At 50.8% G+C, this 19173-nt stretch overlaps 1 protein-coding gene across 1 annotated transcript; it reads left to right on the top strand.

Moving 5' to 3' along the window:
* Positions 1-1931: 1931 nt before the first annotated feature.
* HOXD3 (homeobox D3) lies at positions 1932-17829 on the top strand. The gene is made up of 4 exons (XM_032755311.1): positions 1932-2077; positions 8687-8779; positions 13574-14198; positions 16236-17829. Exons 3-4 carry the CDS (start codon positions 13658-13660, stop codon positions 16991-16993), a joined length of 1299 nt encoding a protein of 432 aa, XP_032611202.1. The 5' UTR covers positions 1932-2077; positions 8687-8779; positions 13574-13657; the 3' UTR covers positions 16994-17829.
* The last annotated feature ends 1344 nt before the right edge of the window (positions 17830-19173 follow it).

The following is a 19173-nucleotide window of genomic DNA, read 5'->3' as shown; positions in this document are numbered from 1 at the left end:
CCTGCCCCAGAGGAAAGCCAAGAAACATGTTTTCATGAGGAAAACCCAAGCTCCTTCTCAAACATAGCCCCACTACTTTGGAAAGTAACTTAATCAGAGAAACAACTTCTTTGTTTATAAGTCTCAGCTCTCCTTCTCAGCTTCGAGGGATTCTTTTGAAATGTTAATAGAGCCTGGATGGCCCAGAGTGCAGCCCCCAACCCTGAGGTCCCAGCCGGACCCCAGCATCCATTTGGGCCCACAGGAGTGGGCCAGGGAAGGGGTAGGGCCCCGCAACCACTTAGGGCAGGGAAGGAAATGGGTTTCCATCTGAGAATGTCCTTTGGAGATAGCTAGGTGTGGAAAGGCTCCAATGCCCATTTGCTATTATTTGTTTCCAGTTTGTTCCTTTAAATATGAGCCAGAAGTGTTTGTGTTGGTGTTTTAAAAACAAAAACAAAAACCGTGTTGGGGTCCTGACTGGGAGAGGGGGAGAGTGAAGTGTTTGCTGAGGACGTTGCTCCTCTGACTCCCATCTCACTTTGTCCATCGCAGCCTTTTGTTGGGAGATGACATTGTCAGTCAGCCCATGATGTCTGTTCACACGAGATGCTTTTTTAATAGAATTGACCAATGTTTTGCTGCCACCGATTAAAGTATTATTTATACTAATTGTTGCTTGTAGTTTTGATGTAATTCATTGATCTATATTTAAAATAATAAAAGGTGTAGCAAAATCTCCCTCCTGTTTGGTGCCTTAACAGAAACATTCATTCTTTGTTAAGTCTTCTAAAAGCTAACATTTAACATAAACAAGTTATTATTTTCTGCAATAAATTAGACACCATTTTTTTGGGGGGGTGCCTAAAGTGTGAAGGTTAAACCATGTAAGGCTTAGCAGTTCTATTATTACCCCCTCCTTAATATACACACACTCCCAATTGGCCACCATATTTTGTGAGCATTGGGAAGCCTGGGGTTGAATTCAGGGTACAGAGGGTTGGGTGTTAATTTTTTGAAGAAAAAGTAATTGCCCAGGTTGGCATTCTGCTGGGCCTGGGCCAGCCCCCAGACCTTTTTGGTCTGGAAGCCCTCAGAGGAAGTCTTTGGGAAGTGGTGGATGAGACACCTTACTGATCCCCCACTCCTAATGCAGGGAGAGCATGCTGAGTTCTGGGACGAGCTGAGGCTCCTGGGTGGCTGCTCTGACCTGACCCCCGGGCCTCCACTCTTGGGCTTCTACTTTTCCAGTACCGCTCAGCTCCTGTGGGGACTCCAGCACCTGCCCCTCCTTCTCCCGCTCCCCCTCCACCCCTCAGGCAACAATAAACACTCCCCACTATAAAAAGTGCCCTGCACTACATTTACCGCAAGGGCTTCTTCACATCTTGGCCTCGCCTTGAAGAAGGGGCCAAGACAGGAGTCCCAAAATAGATGGGGTGCTTGTTCCAGACAGGAAATGAGCAGAATGCATAAAATCAGACATGTGTCCTTAATATATGGAAGGGCTCGCCCCAGACGCGTGGACATGTGTATTTATAAATGCGCAGGCAGAAGTTTAAATATTCAGACACATTTTATGATTGTCCTCTGCCCGTCTTCTGGTTAATGGCTCCTCCCGTGCCCACCAATACATCAATACCGTTGTGTGTATTGAATCGCGGGCAGGGATGAGGAGGAAGCGAGTCCATAGCAGAGCCCGCTGAGTATACAGTACAGTAAATCGGGACCCTCGGCAGACGGCGCTTCCCACCCGCCTGCCCGCCATGTTGGGGAGCCCTCCCTACCCCCCGCGCCGGGCTGGGCGGCCGGGGCTCGCTGGCAGCCGGGGGAGGGCCTTTCATAACCCGGAGAATTTTCTAAGTGCGAGGAAGATGATAAGAATAGATTTCTACAAGTCCCGACCACGTGATTGGCGAAATAATTAATTCAGCACGTCCCTTAAGAAACACGGAGTCGTCATTAATCTGCCACGCAAAGGGCTCTCTCCGACTTGGAAAGTGCAGGGATCCCAAGAATATCACCCGCCCAGGGGGGCCGCGCGGTGCCCCCAGCCCTCCACCCCCGGCCCCCGGCGGGCGCGGGAGCGCGGCCGCAGGTAAATATTTTGGCAACTTTTATTTCATCAAATTTAAATCCTTAATGAACTTAGCTGTCACGGCCGCTGACAAATAGTTCCCTTTGCTTCCTGATTTGGAACTGCGCGCCGGCGAGAAGTTGTTAGTGGCTTGGATGGTGACCTTTGGTTCAGCAAAGCTTTGCACTTATGAAAAATTACTGAGAGCGGCCGAGTGTGTGTGTGAGTGTGCGTGCGTCCGCGCGCGCGCTTGTGTGTGTGAGACAGGGAGAGACAGAGACAGGGAGAGGGTGTGTGTGCGAGGCGCTAGGGTGCCAGGGGGCGAGGGGTGAGGGGTGAGGGGCGAGGTGCATGCGGGCTGCTCCAAGACAACAGGAGTTGTAAAAAACCGGCCCGGCTGGGGGACGCGCCTGGCGCACGCGGGCCGAGGTTGCCCGGTCGCCTGTGTCTACCGGGAACAATGGTCGCTGTCACGGCATCTGCCGCCTATTCTTAAACCGGTGAGAAAAGGCCCTGGCCCTCTTTTCAAGCGAGGGTCGTAAATTTTTCTTTGCGTCATAATAGAAGGCTATAAAATCGAGTTGAAATTTTACCCCAGGCAGGTTTTAACTAACAGATAATGATTTCCGAGTTCCTTCTCCCCCGCTCCTCTCTCCCCACCCAAGCTCTGCTGCCTCTGTCACCCCAGCGAGTTTGTTCTTCTTTCCCCTTTATTTTTGTGTTTGTATTTTTTATTTCTATTTTGGAAGAGCTAAAATAAACCCGAGGAGAAGTCCCTGCAGCCCGAGTGGGAGACCCCGGGGCAACGGGAAGCCTGGGGAAGGAGGATGGGGGAGAGGCCAGTGCGGGCTGCAGAAGGCTGTTTCTCTGCTCGCTCCAGTTTCTGCCTTTTTTCACCGGCACTCCAAGAAAATTGGGTGTCCTAAGAGCCACTGCGCTCCGTTCCACCCCATCCCCAGCTTGCCAGGGTCGTGGGCTGGGGCAGTAGCGGGCATTCTTTTCCTCCGGCTTGCAGCTCCGACCCGGGCGCCTCTTCATTCGCCTCCTTCCCTCATGTTGCTGTGAGATGCCTCCATTGGCTTTCAGAATGATTTCAGCGAGCAGGGGCTGGCTGCGCGTGGTGGTTGTTTTGGGATTATGTGTGCGTGTGTGTGTGTGTGTGCGTTTTCATTTCTTTTTTGGTGTGTGTATATTTCCCCGTCAGGACAGAAACAAAGTTTCCCCCGTTATGAATTATACATTCAAACAATAACACATTAATTCAATTATTCAAAGATGACAAATGTTTATGTGCTTTGCTAGTGACTCGGGCGCAGATTCCGGGCGCTTTCTCTGAGCTGCTTGCATTTTTCTCAATGAGAATCGTCTCCCCTCCCACCCCCACCCACTCCAACCCACTCCAACCCACCTAGCTATCCCCTTGTAGGCCCAGAGAGGAACCCACAAAAAGCTTCCCCAGCCCTTCTGGCAGCCCGGCAGCCAACAGCCTCCCAAGGCCCCGGCTTGGCGGGCACCGGCCCGGGCTATTTTATCAGTGTGACAATTGCCGGGGTTGGTGTGATAAATCATCGTAAGTAATTCCTGAAAGGGTGCGAGACTGTTGGGGGCCGGGCGAGGACTGTAAATCTTTCCGGTTTATTGCTCTATGAACATATGCTCCGATTGAAGAAGGCTTAGATCCTTTCCTGGAGACAAATTCCCGCAAAGCAGCCCCCCTTTTTGGCTGGGGATTAACACTTGCTGCTGGCCTTCGGCTCGGCCTCTGGCAAGAGGCTAGGGGGCGGAGTCCTCCGGGTGGGGGTGGGCTGGGGTCACCCACGATCCGGCTTCGAGAGACGCCCCGAGTGGGCCTCTGGCTAGGCCCGGCCAGGTGAACAAAAGGATGGGCTTGTAGAAGGTTCTGGGGGCTCAGGCCTCTGGGACATTCCTGCGCCTCTGGAGTGGGGATGCGGTGGACCTTATCCACTCCTCCGGGGCTCTTCTATGGCTACTGGGCGCTTTCACCGGTCTCAAACCCTGCAATCAGTAACAGAGCATTTCACTGTGCCCGATGCCGCTGAGCAGAGCTGGCAACGAAACCAAAACTTCGGGGATAGGGTGGAGAGTTCCCCGTGGTGCGGGATTCCCGAGTGCGGCCCCGGCTAGGGGAGGGTCTTGGGCGCTCATTACAGGCCAGGAGGTCCGCTGCTGGCCATGGCACGCTTAATTCTTTTTTCCGACATTGCAGAATCGTTCCCACCAGCCACTCGGAGAGTGGTGGGAATCTGTCTTGATTTAATATTTCTAAAATATAAGTTTCATTGTCCCCCAGGTTAGCCCAGCCGGGACTCATTCCGCAGTCCTCCTCGCCTTCCTGGAGGCGCCGCAGGAAGCGGGAAGTCGCGGCTTGGGGGTCGCTGGGCCTGTGGGATCTGCGGGTCCTGCCCAGACCTGGAGTCACACAGATCACGGCGGGCAGTGGCTCAGCACCTAGGCGGCTCCAGGCCTCGAAGGACCAGGTTGGGGTGCTCAGGGGTCAGAGAGGGGAGGTCGCTCTGGGTCCGGGTCGCCTGCTACGCGCCTTTTCTGTCTCAGAAGTGGCGGTGACTCAGATCCTGAGTCCGCGGAACGAGCCACGGAATGGTGGTGGTGGCAGGGTTTTCTGAGGTGACTGGCCAGAGCTGAGAGCCGCGGCTTCCACCTTAGGGCCGGAGCGGGTCCTCGCCCTGGGAGGAGGAGAGCGGAGCGTCGGCCTTGGCGGCGGGGAGGCCGCCTGGCCAGGGTGCATGCGGCTGCGGAGTACTCTGCGGGCCCGGGGAAGCTAGGGGTACCCTCAGCCTCTGCTGCTCCACTGCAGTCTCCAGAGACGCTTCTAAGAGAAGCAGCTTCTAAAATTTCCAACTCCCGGACCAGTCTGGCGGAAGGCCCAGCCAGGGTCAGAGGTCGTTGTGGGGAAAGACTCAACGCCCCCAACCCACTGAGGGCGGCCAGGCCAAGACTGAGTCGGTCCGGACCTGCGAAAATGAGTTCTTTCCTTCCGCCCCACACCCATCTGCGTCTGCCCCAGGAATGGGGCCCAGGTCCCAAGCCTCCTGCGCCCTTCCTTCCAGCCCCCAGGCCTGGCTGCGCTCCGGGGCTGGGTGGCGTGAAAGTTTCAGCCTCAATCAGTACAAGCTTCCCTCGGGGTCACGTGAACAAATATGCTTGCATTTGAAGGCAGCGTCTGTATTTCCCGACTATGAGGGGGTTTCCGGGGATCTCTCCAAATCCAGAAACGACCACGTTCCGCAAGCAAAACAAATCCCAAGCTCTGGGGGGCCTGGGAGGGCTGGGCAGAAACCCAGGAGTGGGTGGGGGCGCGGGTGGCTGCCGCTCTGGGCCCGAGAGCGGACGGGCGGGCGGGTGGACCGATGGGCGCGCAGCGCAGGCGAAGCCAGCTCGGGGACTACGAACTCGTTCCTCCTGCGTTTATTGGTAGTTGAACCTCAGCCTGGTTCCGTTCTACCGGGAATTCCGTGTGCTCCAGTATATGGCCGTGTCTGCGAGCGCGCAAGACCAGGGTTGGGACAGTGTTGTCTGCAGACAAAGGGGGAAGGCTAGCTCTGCCCCCCACTGGCGCCCACTCTGAGGCCGAGGACACCAGATTTATGATAAATTGGGATCCAGGTAAGCAATTGCATGACAAAATGGAAATCTTTGGGCACGGGGCTGCTTGCCGCCCTGAGCGGGATACTAAATATGATTTATTTTGTGTAATCTGTGATCTTGATTATTGCCAATTGGTGAGGCAGCCCGCGTAGACCTAGATACACTGCTACATATACATCGAGGACGGTGATTAATCGTAACAAGGCGCGCTTTGTGGGGACGTTCCCAGCCTACCAAAGGGTTAGGAGGACACTACCTTGCTAGGCTTGGAGGATGGCCGGCAGCATTGGCGGTGGTAGTAGCAGTTTAAGGAGGGGATCTGGTGAGGGGATTGAGTGCTGGAGGAAATATTTGGGGGCTAAATGTGCACTTAGGAGAATGGGCTGAAAAAGAAATTAAAACTTTTTTACACTGTTACTGCCAAAGTAAGATGGAGCGTCATATTAATTCTGTGTCTTGAGCTGCCGGGCAGGGTGCAGGCGGGTTGATTTATATGTATTTAAAATAAACTCGGTGGGCAGCCAGCTCCCTGCATTGTTCCGGTAGCAGCTCCACACACAGCCTTTACCTCTTACTGTTGGCTTAATTTTTTCTTGGGAGATTAAAATGCTACTGAGCTTTTCCTCCCAAAATTTGAGAGACCCCCCAAACTACCCAGAAGGGTTTGGGAGGTTCCTCCACATTTCCCTTTACCAATCTAGGCTTTTGATTGCTGTAGTGGCAGAGAACAGGTTTAGTGTTTCTGGGTCCTTCTCCCCAAAGAACCCTGAATGAAAGCTAAATCATATATTGGTTCACGAATCCCATCTCTCCTTTTGTTTACTTGCTCCCTGTGGCTGCTGGCTGGGAGAGGAGAAGACAACCCATCCCGGGTCTTTCCGGGCCAGAGATGGAGTGAGCAGCTCCATGAGCTCCAGTGAGTGGTTCCATGCTCGTGGTAATGCCACTGGGCGAGACCCAACCGGACCTCTATGGGGAAGGAACCTTAAAAGCAAGGAGCATTCCCTTAGCTTAGGTTGGGACAGGCCCTAGTAGGAGAGGAACCGACTTCCAGGGGCTTCGCCATCATAAGAGAGCAGTAAAGTTGTTTTGTCAATCGCCTGCGCTTGGCTTCATCAGAACTTAAAGTCGCTGGACATTTTTCTTTGCTAGCTGCCTTGAAGCTGCGCGCCTGCCAGCTTAGTCAGCTGAATCCAATTACCGCGAGTAGCATTTCATTTGGCCCCATGGAGCATTCACTTACAACTTCCCCCGAAAATTTCAATAATCCCTACCAAGGCTCCACGCTGGCCCTATCTTAAAGAGTTTTCCTAGGGTGCTGCTGAGGGATGAGGTGTAGGGTTGGGGCTACCTGGACTCAGCTCTTCTTGACAGCTCGCGGACGCAGTTCCTTCCTGCCCTTCCCGTTTTTTGGCACCAGAAAGGGCACCAGTGCTGGTGGTCCAAAGCCAGCTCGGTTAAGGCTGAGAATCTGGGCAAACAAGGAGCCAAAGTTGGACCCGCTTGGGATAGTGGGTGGGCAGGGTAGGAAGCGTGGGAGAAGGTGCTGAAGGCTTTTCTAGTGGTCCAACTTTGGTCAACTTGGGGTCCTCTTTCTTCTTCCCAAGCCTCTTACGCCAAGAGCTCAAAGCGCACCGCGCACCCCGGAACCCCCAGGCGCAAACTTACCCTGTTCCTCTGCGGCTGGAAAAAGAAAATCTAGCTAGAGGCATAAGGGGGTGGTGGCCCCAGCTGACCTCCCAACTTAGCTCTTCTTTTGAGGGGATGCTCCTACTTCTAAAGAACTCTTTTTTAAAAATAAATAAATAAAAAATAATCAAGCGGCGAAAGTTGACGTCCGCCCACGTGAATGTATTATATAAAGCAGCTTCAGGACCAGCTGGCTTGAGAGCCCTGGTACCTCGCGCCTGCACCGCACCACCCTCAGGGCCCGGCCCAGCCAAAAGCGCTTGGGGGAGGGGGGCGGGCAAGTGGCGTTTCCCCCTGGGTCCGGGCCGGCTGGGAAGCTGAAGCCGCAGCGCGAAGTTAGGAGCCCTACCGGGCTGGGATCTCTTCGAGGCGCTTCTGTTGGGTGTTCATTAAGGGGTGAGTTATTGCGGTGTGAGCCAAAGGTCACTTCAAAGGCTTATGGCTGCGCGCTCTAGTCTTTAGAAGCGCCGGGAACGCTTTGTGTGAGGCTTTCCCGGGTATAGTTTAGTGCTCGCAAACTACTGAGTCGACAAATTGCACAGGGCAGATGCAAGAGGGGGACTCTGTCTCTCTCCTTTCACCTGACGGGGGTGGGCACCCGCTGAGCGGTGACAGTGGTCGGGGAGCTTGGTCTATGGCTTTGGGTGGGGGTGGAAAGGATGTTTGTTTCTTAGGCGATTTGCAGTCTGATCCTGACCCAGAAGTGGGCAGCCCAGGGCCAAGAGTGTGGTGGATACTTACTGGAATGAATAAACTCAGGGAAAGCATCTGAGATATTTAATGTATAAATCAGGAACTAGCGCCCAGGTCCTCTTCACTGAGGCGCTGTAGAGCAGCCCCTGACCAAGATCCACCCGGGCCTATTTACCTTGCTTTCCTGGTGCCCTAGTCTGCAGCCTCCCCTGCCAAACCCCCATCTTAATTCTGCACAGTCTCTCTCTTCTGCCCCTAGGAGACTGTTTGGCTTCCGGGATTGGGACCTGGAGGAGCATTTAGAATTTGGTGGGGGCAGGAGGAGAGCAGATTGACTTCCCTGCACCTCTGACCCACCTGGCTAGAGGGTCTGGCGCTTCCCTCAGGTCCGGACTCTCCCCTCCCCCATCCAGCCATGGATTTTGGCGTTAAAGGGGCCCTCGCTCCCCGGGAGCCAACTGAGTCTGTTTTCTGCTGGGGAGAAGGCGTCTGGATGGTCACGGGTACCATATACAATAGTCACATTGACTATGACATCCTTCAAGTGGGAAAAGCCCTTCAACATGTAAGTGTTTGTAAGCAAGAACCCGCTGCTACTGAGAGTTTTCCATTTTGTTCCAGATTCGCCTCCACAGATATCAAAAGAAACCCGAAGAGCCTACAAAAAAAGAGATAAAGACAAAATTCAAGAAAACACACACATACATAATTGTGGTGAGTGGGCATCATTTAAAAAGTAATTTCCAGTACATTTCCATCTGCAACTCAAGATGGCCATCTCAAAATTCATACATCAAGACATAGAACAAAGAGCAGCTTTGAAGTGGGTCACTTCAGTATGAACTGCCACCCGTTACATGAAAACCGATCATTGGCCTTCAAATTTATGGCGCTTTAATGGGGCAATCCCAGTGCCTTAAATACAGGGTGCATTACAGTATTGAGTTATCTGGGCTAAATAAGAGTGATTTAGAAGGCGCGTCCAGGGCTTCTTATAGAGCAAAAGAGGCTCAAGCTTAGAGATTGGGAGAACTTGGGCAGAACGTAAAGAAGTCCCCTTTCGAGCAAACCCGAAAACCAATGGTTTCGAATCCCAAAGTAGCAAAGCCAACAGGAAAGGGAGAATCGTTGCTCGGTTCCAGTGAATTCGTGGGGATGCTCAGCAAAAGTCTTGGCCGCCAGAAACAGATCCGTGGGCTTCTGACCCTGGTTTAGGCAAAACAGGGGGAGGCGCCGAGACCAGCTCGAGCACTAGCGGATTTTGAGAGAAACTGACCGCAACCTCCATCGCCTTCCCCCTCTCTTTCAACTTGGATGGGCTGACTCTACCCGTCGGTGATTTACGACGATTGCAGCGCTAGTCACAGCCTGGCGCCTGGCGCCCCCTCCCTTCCCAAGCCCCCTCAGCTTCTCCACTGCCATCGGCGTACAAGCAAGCGCCGAGCCGGCCTCCGCGAGTCGGACTAGCCTCACGGCGTCCGAGGCCACCACGGGCAGCAGATTTTTGGTCCCCAGCGAGTCTGCGCGCGTACGTCCCGCCTCCGACCGCCGAGCAGAGCTGCTAGCAGAAGCAGGCGCCGGTCACTTTATATAATCCTGCTGCTCGCAGGGTGCAAGAGCGGGAAAAGTGCGGAGTAGGGGATTCTTTTGCTGCGCTGCCTCCTACGCGGAGCCTGCTTTCCACTTCTGAAAAGTGCCGGGCCTTGGGAAGTGTTTTTCTTTTCATTCCTTACTGAAGCGTTTACTGCCGCCGTGGTCGCAGTCATAAATTTTGCTACAAACCACAATGACAGGTGCATTGATATGCACCGTGAGAGCTCCAGCTGCTTAATAACCCCGTCCCCTGGTCGCTGTGAGCGCCTTTTATTTATTTGGTATCATATTAGGTATTGATCTCTAGTAGAATTAAGTGCGGTGAGCAAGTATCAGGGTTCGGCTGCTTTGGAGGCGCAGCGGTTGCGGCGGGCAGGCAGGGCCGGGGAAGCGGGCGGCGGCCGCTCAGAGAATACCTTCCTTCCGGCAGGAGACCGTTTGGCACTGTATTCCGGGCCTGCAGTTGGGCCTCCAAGCTGAGGTGGGCAACTTCCCAGCACCGCAAGAAAGGGCGAGCCAGACCTATTTGGCACCCCTTTCCCAGGAGGAGCAGGGGATGGCGCCGGCGGAGTTTGGGGAGGCTGCCCTGGCCAGTTCCCGGGGTTAGAGGGTGGAGGAGAGGAGGAGGGAGAGGAAAGGGCAGCTGAGGACTTGGAAGAAATGAGAAGCTCTGCTCGACCACCCCTCCCCCAACACTGGCTCATCTTCACCCCAAGGCATTTGGGTCTTGGAGCCCAAATGAGCAAAGGTACCAAAGGGCGAGAAAAGAAAGGCTTTAAAAAAAGGGTGAGGGGGTGATCGAAAAGATGAGCCACTGAACAGTTGACCATTGTCCAAGTGATTTATGACCCGTTCCTGCTTTTTAGGTTCAAGCAGAGTTCACAAGGAGTAGGGATTTCTGAAAAGAAATAAGCCTTTTTACCAGTTTTGTAACTATATTCTCAGGTTTTGTTTTAAGAGGGATCACTTTTGGGAAGCTGCATTTTTGGGGGACTGCAAAGCCATTTCCAGTAAGGACAGCACCATCACTCGTTCTTGCTTTTGGGGAAATGGACATTAAGGTAGTGGATTGTCATTGAGTGGGAAATTTCTTGAGACAATGTAAACAGGAAAACAGACTCTGGTTTTTCAGGAAGCTGCCCAATATTTGTACTTTTGAGGTCTGTACACAGAACTTTTTCTAGGAATATGCTATAGGAGCAAATATATACATAAAGCCATTTGTCCCAGAAGAACTGGTCAGTTCCTAAGTAAGCTATTTTAACATGACTGGTTCACCTATCTAGATCAACTTTGTCAACTTGGGAGGCAGGAGGGTGGATGTTTTGCTTCCACAGTTGTAAATGGAATGACAGAGCAGCAGCAAGTTCTGGTGGTCTGAGTGTCCGATGTGACCATTAGGCCTCCAGAGGGTTAAGACTGAAAGCAGGATACCAGAAAAGCCTGAAACATAACCAAATCCAGAGTGCCTCTTTCTTTAGCAGGGGGCAAACATATGTAAGTATTAGTCACAGAATGAAGACTTAGCTGTCCATTTGATATCCAGTAGCTTTTAACAGAGAATGATATATAATATTAATCAAAAGAAAGATTAAGTCCAGCTTTGTTAAGTAAATATCCTACCTACATACTTTTAAGAACAATAATGGAAACAATTTCTACAACATAGTATCTTGGTATCAAGGGCCTGTTCCTCACCAAGACAAATGGCATACTCACTTATATTCTAAAACAAAACAAAAAAAAACGGGCAACAACACTACCTACCAAAGACTAATTAGAAGAATTTTAAAATTTGGGTTAGGCTCTTTGGTGATGGTGGAGGGAAAACTAGTGAATCATTTTGGTACCTGTGGTCAAATCCATTAGGCCACATAAGCTGTCTAGATGATGTGGTCCATCACGATGACCAGGATGGACGCCAGGGAGAGTTTCTAGGAAGGAAAGTTGCCTGAAAGACAGATCAAGAATTGAGACCAGGGAGCTGACCTATGAGTTTTCTTTATCAAACAGACAAAGTGATTGAATGGTATTAGTTATACTTTAACTCTTTAGGAGCCTTTCAGAAGTAGGGAGGCAGGGAGAGAAGGGAAACCCCCATAAAGAAGGGAATACAAAAGGGGTAGGATTTTTCTTAGCTTTTTTTTCTTTCTTCTAATTCTGGGTCCATTCATCATGTCATGAAAGGTTCTCTCATTGGTTGTAGTTTGGGTGGGAGGTGGGGTAGAATAGATTATCCAGAGCAGATGTCAATAATATCTATTTATACAATAGATCCAAGGCAAAAATAATAAAGTTATAAAGCATTCTCCATTCACCCATGTTCCATGCATTTCAAATTCTAGATCTCTTTGCCCATTTCCAGTGATATCCATTTAAAAGTAGGGGAGGTCAAAAGTAAAAGGTCTAGAAAAATGTAAATGAAAGAGAAGAAACATTTTCTAGCCTCAAAATGAGTCTGGAAGTCTGCAAGTCCTCCTGTTGGCTTTTATCCCCAGTTTTCTACATTGTAGATTTTACACTGCTGATTCATAGAGCTAACTCAGCTGATTTTCACCCTGTCATCGCTAAGTGGACTATCTGGACTTTCAGAAAGATGCTGTGATTTTGAAACCAGGTGGGAGGAGACATTGTTTTTTTTTTTTTTTAAAGTTCTGGCTGTTCTGAGCTTGTTATAGGACTTTCATTTCCCATCAAAACCTTGTGCTGACCCAATGATTGACTGGTCCACTTATTAATTTACCTATTCAACAAGCATTTATTGCACTAACTACATGCAGGGCACTGTGCTGGATTTTAGGAATAGTAGACAAATGATACAGCCCCTGCCTCCAAGGAGCTTACAGTTTAGTGGGAGAATCAGCCAACAAAATGTCTGAGGCTATAAGTACTTTTCCACACAGAATAAAGGCTAAATGGGCAATCTTGAAGAAAGTAAATTGTATCTGGAGATAGAAGGAAGCCCTTTCCCTCAGCTAGAGTTGAGCTAAAAATAAGGAAACTCTTCTTACATTTAGGAAAAATTCCTTCTGATTTTTCCAGAGGTTCAAATAAGTTGAACTTCATAAAATCTGCCAGGCACAGTGGCTCATGCCTGTAATTCCAGCACTTTGGGAGGCCAAGACGGGAGTATCACAAGCGCCCAGGAACACAAGACCAGCCTGGGCAACACTGTAAGACCCTGTCTCTACAAAACAAACAAACAAACAAAAAAACTAAGAGCCGGGCGCAGTGGCTCACACCTGTAATCCCAGCACTTAGGGAGGCCCAGGCGGGTGGATCACCTGAGGACAGGAGTTCAAGACCAACCTGACCAACATGGTGAAACCCTGTCTCTACTAAAAATACAAAAAATTAGCCAGGTGTGGTGGCAGGTGCCTGTAATCCCAGCTACTCAGGAGGCTGAGGCAGGAGAATCGCTTGAACCCAGGAGATGTAGGTTGCAGTAAGCTGAGATCATGACACTGCACTCCAGCTTCGGCAACAAGAGCGAAATTCCATCTAAAACAAAACAAAACAAAACAAAACACTAAGACATGTAGCCAGGCATGGTGTGCACCTGTAGCTACTGCAGAGCAGCTGGGACTCTGAAATAGCTATTAATACTGCAGAATAGCTTGGACTTTGAAATACTCTGAAATAGCTATTAATACCAGGCTAAAGTGGGAGGATCGCTTGAGCCCAGTAAATTGAGGCTGCAGTGAGCCATGTTCATGCCACTGCACTCCAGCCTGGGCAACAATCAAGACACTGTGTTAAGAAATAAATAGATAAGTAAATAAACTCAAATCCAGCACCCTGCCCATCTCCCCACCATGAAGTGGGTAGGAAGCAGAGAGCATGGGCTTGTCCTTCTATATTGACTGGTCTTGCCAATGACACTCCCTCTGGGGCCTCTTGCTTTTCTTCTGACAGGTCACCTGGAGCCTGGGGGCTGGCCCAGCTTTCTCAGGATTCAGCAGACATTGGAGGTGGCAGTGAAGGATACAGTGGTAGTCAATGTTATTTGAGCAGGGTCAGCAGGCCCTGGAGCTTCCTGAGTGCACAATGCAGAAGGCTGCTTACTATGAAAACCCAGGACTGTTTGGAGGCTATGGCTACAGCAAAACTACTGACACTTACGGCTACAGCACCCCCCACCAGCCCTACCCACCCCCTGCTGCTGCCAGCTCCCTGGACACTGACTATCCAGGTTCTGCCTGCTCCATCCAGAGCTCTGCCTCTCTGAGAGCCCCAGCCCACAAAGGAGCTGAACTCAATGGCAGCTGCATGCGGCCTGGCAGTGGGAACAGCCAGGGTGGGGGTGGTGGCAGCCAGCCTCCTGGTCTGAACTCAGAGCAGCAGCCACCACAACCCCCTCCTCCACCACCGACCCTGCCCCCATCTTCACCCACCAATCCTGGAGGTGGAGTGCCCACCAAGAAGCCCAAAGGTGGGCCCAATGCTTCTAGCTCCTCAGCCACCATCAGCAAGCAGATCTTCCCCTGGATGAAAGAGTCTCGACAGAACTCCAAGCAGAAGAACAGCTGTGCCACTGCAGGTAGCTCCCTGAGGTGGCCTACCCCCAGACCAAGCCCCCTCCATATTGACCCAAGGAAGCCTAGTCAGGGCTGGAAATGCAACCTTGGAGGTCATATGTCTAAACTCCTACTCATGCCAAATGTTCTTTTTTTTAGTGTTCCTGATTGGGGTCATGACCTTGCAGTGACAGGGTGCTCCCTTCCATTCCAGGCTGCTGGTGCTATTGCTCTACAGGTCTTATAGCTATTAATAGAGAGTGCTTCCTTATATGGGCATATCTGTTTTCCTGGGCTGCTAATTATAACTCCGTTCCCTATTCCACCCAACAGCTCTTCAAGATTTGAAGATAGGTATTACAATCCCCAAGCCTAGGTGGTTATATAGCCCATATCACATGAATCTCATTCCCTTAAACTCATAAAAACTAAAGTCTTAGAAAGTACCATACTTGCCAGGTGTGGTGGCTCAAGCCTGTAATCCCAGCACTTTGGGAGGCTGAGGCGGGCGGATCATGAGGTCAGGAGATCAAGACCATCCCGTGTTTTAAAATACAAAAATTACCGGGGTTGGGGGCCACCGTGCCTGTATCGGAGGTGAGGCAGATAAGAAGCGAAAAAAAAAAAAAAGAAAGTACCATACTAAGTACTTTCTAAGCATTATCTAATTTAATTTTTCAAAGAACCTTTTGAGGTAGGTATATGATAACATCCCCATTTTACAGATAAGAAAACTGTTAGAGAGGATAGGCAACTTGCCCAAGATCATGAAACTGCAAAGTGGTGGATTTGAATCCAACCAGTCTGGCTTTAGGGGCTGCTAAGCATAACCATGAGTCTCTATTTGGCTCACCTCAGCCCAATTCTCCCACTCCAGCAAATCCATAATGGGGAGGTGCCTGTCCTAGTACGATAGGATAGTCTGGGAGACAGTAACAGCCTTGGATTTCTCTAACTGGAAGGGGAGACCCTCCAGTTGGGGCCTTCTCTAGGTCCACCCAAGGCATGTAGAAGATAGGCATGGCCAGGAGCTCTGAGGGCTGTTCCTTCTCTCTGCTTAGACTGCTTGGTTCCTGAAATTTTCTGACCTTGTGGTATCTGATATGGTTTATCTTCAGGTAGATGAACTTGCTTCCAGGTCCAGGGCAAGTTTGGGGCCTGGGTTGTGGCTTGTTATCAGGAATCTGGTTTGCCTGATACTTTCTGGGGCTGCTGCTCCTAGGGGGAAGGTATTATCCTGCCTGCAACCTCCTTTTCCTGCCCCTGCTTCCTCAGCTGCAGGCTCAGGCCCTCCCTCCCAGGAGAAATCCATTTGTCTTCCCTGGGAGGGAGTGGACAAGCAGCTGAGAGGTGGCAGGGTAGTAAAAGCCAGTGTTGAGGCTGCTTCTCCTAGCACTGTGAATACTCAAAATGCTTCCAGCCTGCCTTGGACTCCCTAAAATACCCAGGCAGTGTTTTATTTTTGTTTTTTTTTGTTATTTATTTATTTTTGGTTTGTCACCTCCCTGGCTTTGAGTGCAGTTGGGCTGCAGTGGGGCGCCAAGATCTCCATCCCCGTACTTTGCTGGGGGTTGGTGGGGAGCTTTGCCCAGGGGCCAGCTCCTAAGCAAGGCAGGCTGGAGTTATTTCCTCCTCCTTTCCTTCTCCATACCCCACCCCTGGCAGCAGAGGCTGGGAGGAGTGTTCAAAGGAGTCTGGCCCTTCTTTGACAGAGGGAGGCCTTACCAGCTGCTCCTGGTCTCTCATTAAACTTTTTCATGGCCTTTGGGTGGGTATGGGATGATGGACTAGGCTGCAGGGGAGAGGGTGGGCAGAGTGAACTGGAACTTAGAAGGCTGATGGAGGTTTCAGGTGCGACTGATAGGTAGGCCTAGTAGGGGGTTGGTAGGTAGGTTAATTCCCTCTTGGAATCATACCTCTCAAACGGCCCTTCCCCACCCCAGCCAGGATTGGAGGTGGGGGGAGGGAGGAGGAAAAGAGAACCAAGGAAGCACCCCTCTCCAGTCCTGAGGGTCCCCACCCACTCGCTCAGCGACCTCCCTCTCTCCCTCCCTGCCCAGGAGAGAGCTGCGAGGACAAGAGCCCGCCAGGCCCAGCATCCAAGCGGGTACGCACGGCATACACGAGCGCGCAGCTGGTGGAACTGGAAAAGGAATTCCACTTCAACCGCTACTTGTGCCGGCCGCGCCGCGTGGAGATGGCCAACCTGCTGAATCTCACGGAACGCCAGATCAAGATCTGGTTCCAGAACCGGCGCATGAAGTACAAGAAGGACCAGAAGGCCAAGGGCATCCTGCACTCGCCGGCTGGCCAGTCCCCTGAGCGCAGCCCACCGCTCGGCGGCGCCGCTGGCCACGTGGCCTACTCCGGCCAGCTGCCGCCAGTGCCCGGCCTGGCCTACGACGCGCCCTCGCCGCCTGCTTTCGCCAAATCACAGCCCAATATGTACGGCCTGGCTGCCTACACGGCGCCACTCAGCAGCTGCCTGCCACAACAGAAGCGCTACGCGGCGCCGGAGTTCGAGCCCCATCCGATGGCGAGCAACGGCGGCGGCTTCGCCAGCGCCAACCTGCAGGGCAGCCCGGTGTACGTGGGGGGCAACTTCGTCGAGTCCATGGCGCCCGCGTCCGGGCCTGTCTTCAACCTGGGCCACCTCTCGCACCCGTCGTCGGCCAGCGTGGACTACAGTTGCGCCGCGCAGATTCCAGGCAACCACCACCATGGACCTTGCGACCCTCATCCCACCTACACAGATCTCTCGGCCCACCACTCGTCTCAGGGACGACTGCCGGAGGCTCCCAAACTGACGCATCTGTAGCGGCCGCCGCCAGCCCGAACTCGCGGCAAAATTACCTCTCTTGCTGTAGTGGTGGGGTGGCGGGTGGGGCCCGCGGGGCAGTTCGGGAACCCCCTTCCCCGCTCTTGCCCTGCCGCCGCCTCCCGGGTCTCAGGCCTCCAGCGGCAGAGGCGCAGGCGACCGGGCCTCCCCTCCATGGGCGTCTTCCTTTGGGTGACTCGCCATAAATCAGCCGCAAGGATCCTTCCCTGTAAATTTGACAGTGCCACATACTGCGGACCAAGGGACTCTAATCTGGTAATGGTGTCCCAAAGGTAAGTCTGAGATCCATCGGCGGCGCGCCCTGCAGAGGGACCAGAGCTTGGGGAGTCTTGGGCCTGGCCCGCCTCTAGCTTAGTTTCAGAGACCTTAATTTATATTCTCCTTCCTGTCCCGTAAGGATTGCATCGGACTAAACTATCTGTATTTATTATTTGAAGCGAGTCATTTCGTTTCCCTGATTATTTATCCTTGTCTGAATGTATTTATGTGTATATTTGTAGATTTATCCAGCCGAGCTTAGGAATTCGCTTCCAGGCTGTGGGGGCCACATTTCACCTCCTTAGTCCCCTTGGTCTGAACTAGTTGAGAGAGTAGTTTTGAACAGTCGTAACCGTGGCTGGTGTTTGTAGTTGACGTAAAGGATTAAGACCGCAAATTGTCCTTCATGGGTAGAGTCAGGAAGCCCGGTGGCGTGGCACAACACATTTGAGAAATGTGGTCATTTCTCAAAAACCACGGCCCTCACCACAGTTTATTGATTTCAAATTGTCTGGTACTATTGGAACAAATATTTAGAATAAAAAAATTTCCCAGTCGGAAGTGTATCTGTGTTAATGATGAACACTTGCAAGCAGATCACTATGCCTTTATCTCACACAATCCCCATGGAAGGCCCCGAAACAGACTGACACTTTGAAAAAAATATTTTATTTATTTGGAGTCTAGTGCATAAATTGGTTCTGGGGATACTTGATTACTTTCCAGCTATTGAAATTAGGGGAGGGGGAAATGAGGATGCAAACCTAAAAAGGTTCTGGGCAGGATGATTTGGGCAGGGCTTTTTTAAAGCAGCGCCTGCTTTGCTGTTTTTACTGCCTTCTTTCTAGACACAATCGACTTTTACACTGGGGAGGTCAGAGCTCACTTTTCTGCATTAAGTAACAAAAAATAAACTTTGAAAGAAAACTGACAATCAAAGAAAAAACACAAGAGAAGTGGTAAGAAGAATTGAGCTACGAAAAAGCTAAGGTGTAGAAAAAGAAACCATCATTTGGAGATGCGCACCTAAGCTTTTTCTCTAGGAAATGCTGTCATGAATTCTTCCTTTGTAGTGATCATTAGTTCACTTCTAAAGAAAACAAACGTTCCCCATGATGTAAAGCAGTAAGTTTCATTAATGAAACATTACAAGTATAAACACCTTGTTTACTCCTGTTTCTTTATACAAAATGGGCAAAAATGTCTTCAAGGATTTATAACCATTTTGTAAATATTAATGTGGCTTCTGCTAGGGGTGGACAACTTCCCCACTTCTATGGGAGGGGCCACTTAGAAAACGCCTTCAGATAAGGTTCAATTCTTTTGTATTTCAGCAAAGTCAGCCCACGCATCTCTATTTGGTTTGACAAATAATGCAACTCCTACTACATCCCCGATGACACGAGGTGAAATTCCTATTGTGTGGAAATAATTTAACTTCTAATCTTCTGGTGGAACAACAATCGTTTCTATTTGGATGTTTGTATTTCACTAAGTAATGTTGGCTCAAAATAATATTTAGTTTCCTTGTTCCTTTGTGCTGTTTTTAAAATGGCATGTTAGATTTGGGGGTGGGAGGGGATATCCTTTTGCTAAATTTCACTTTATCTGAGCAGGTTTAAAATATATATGTTGTAGAAATGTATCAACAGAATAAATGACTTCAAACGAAGGCACATTTTACCCACTTTCAAGGCTTAACATTGTTTTCTATGAAATTTGTATCCATAGGCAGAATTTCTAATTGTAAGAAATTATTTTTTAAGCTATTAGAGAAATCAAAGAAGAGCTCACTGCCTTGCAGGGATTACAACCACCTTTCTTAACTGGCTAAATATTAACTAGCTGAATTGTCAGGCTGCTTAGATTCAGCCCGATTTTCCCTCATCTCCTCTTCCTAC

Source organism: Hylobates moloch, unplaced genomic scaffold (assembly GCF_009828535.3).
Source record: "Hylobates moloch isolate HMO894 unplaced genomic scaffold, HMol_V3 SCAFFOLD_1, whole genome shotgun sequence".
Taxonomy (NCBI): Eukaryota; Metazoa; Chordata; class Mammalia; order Primates; family Hylobatidae; genus Hylobates; species Hylobates moloch.
Note: the sequence above shows the minus strand (reverse complement) of the source record. Positions and strands in the feature narration are given on the sequence as shown.

Coding starts and splice junctions, on each gene's coding strand:
- HOXD3 (XM_032755311.1), top strand. CDS start 13,658: ATGTTATTTGAGCAGGGTCAGCAGGCCCTGGAGCTTCCTGAGTGCACA. Junction 14,199..16,235: donor GAACAGCTGTGCCACTGCAG/GTAGCTCCCTGA, acceptor CTCCCTGCCCAG/GAGAGAGCTGCGAGGACAAG.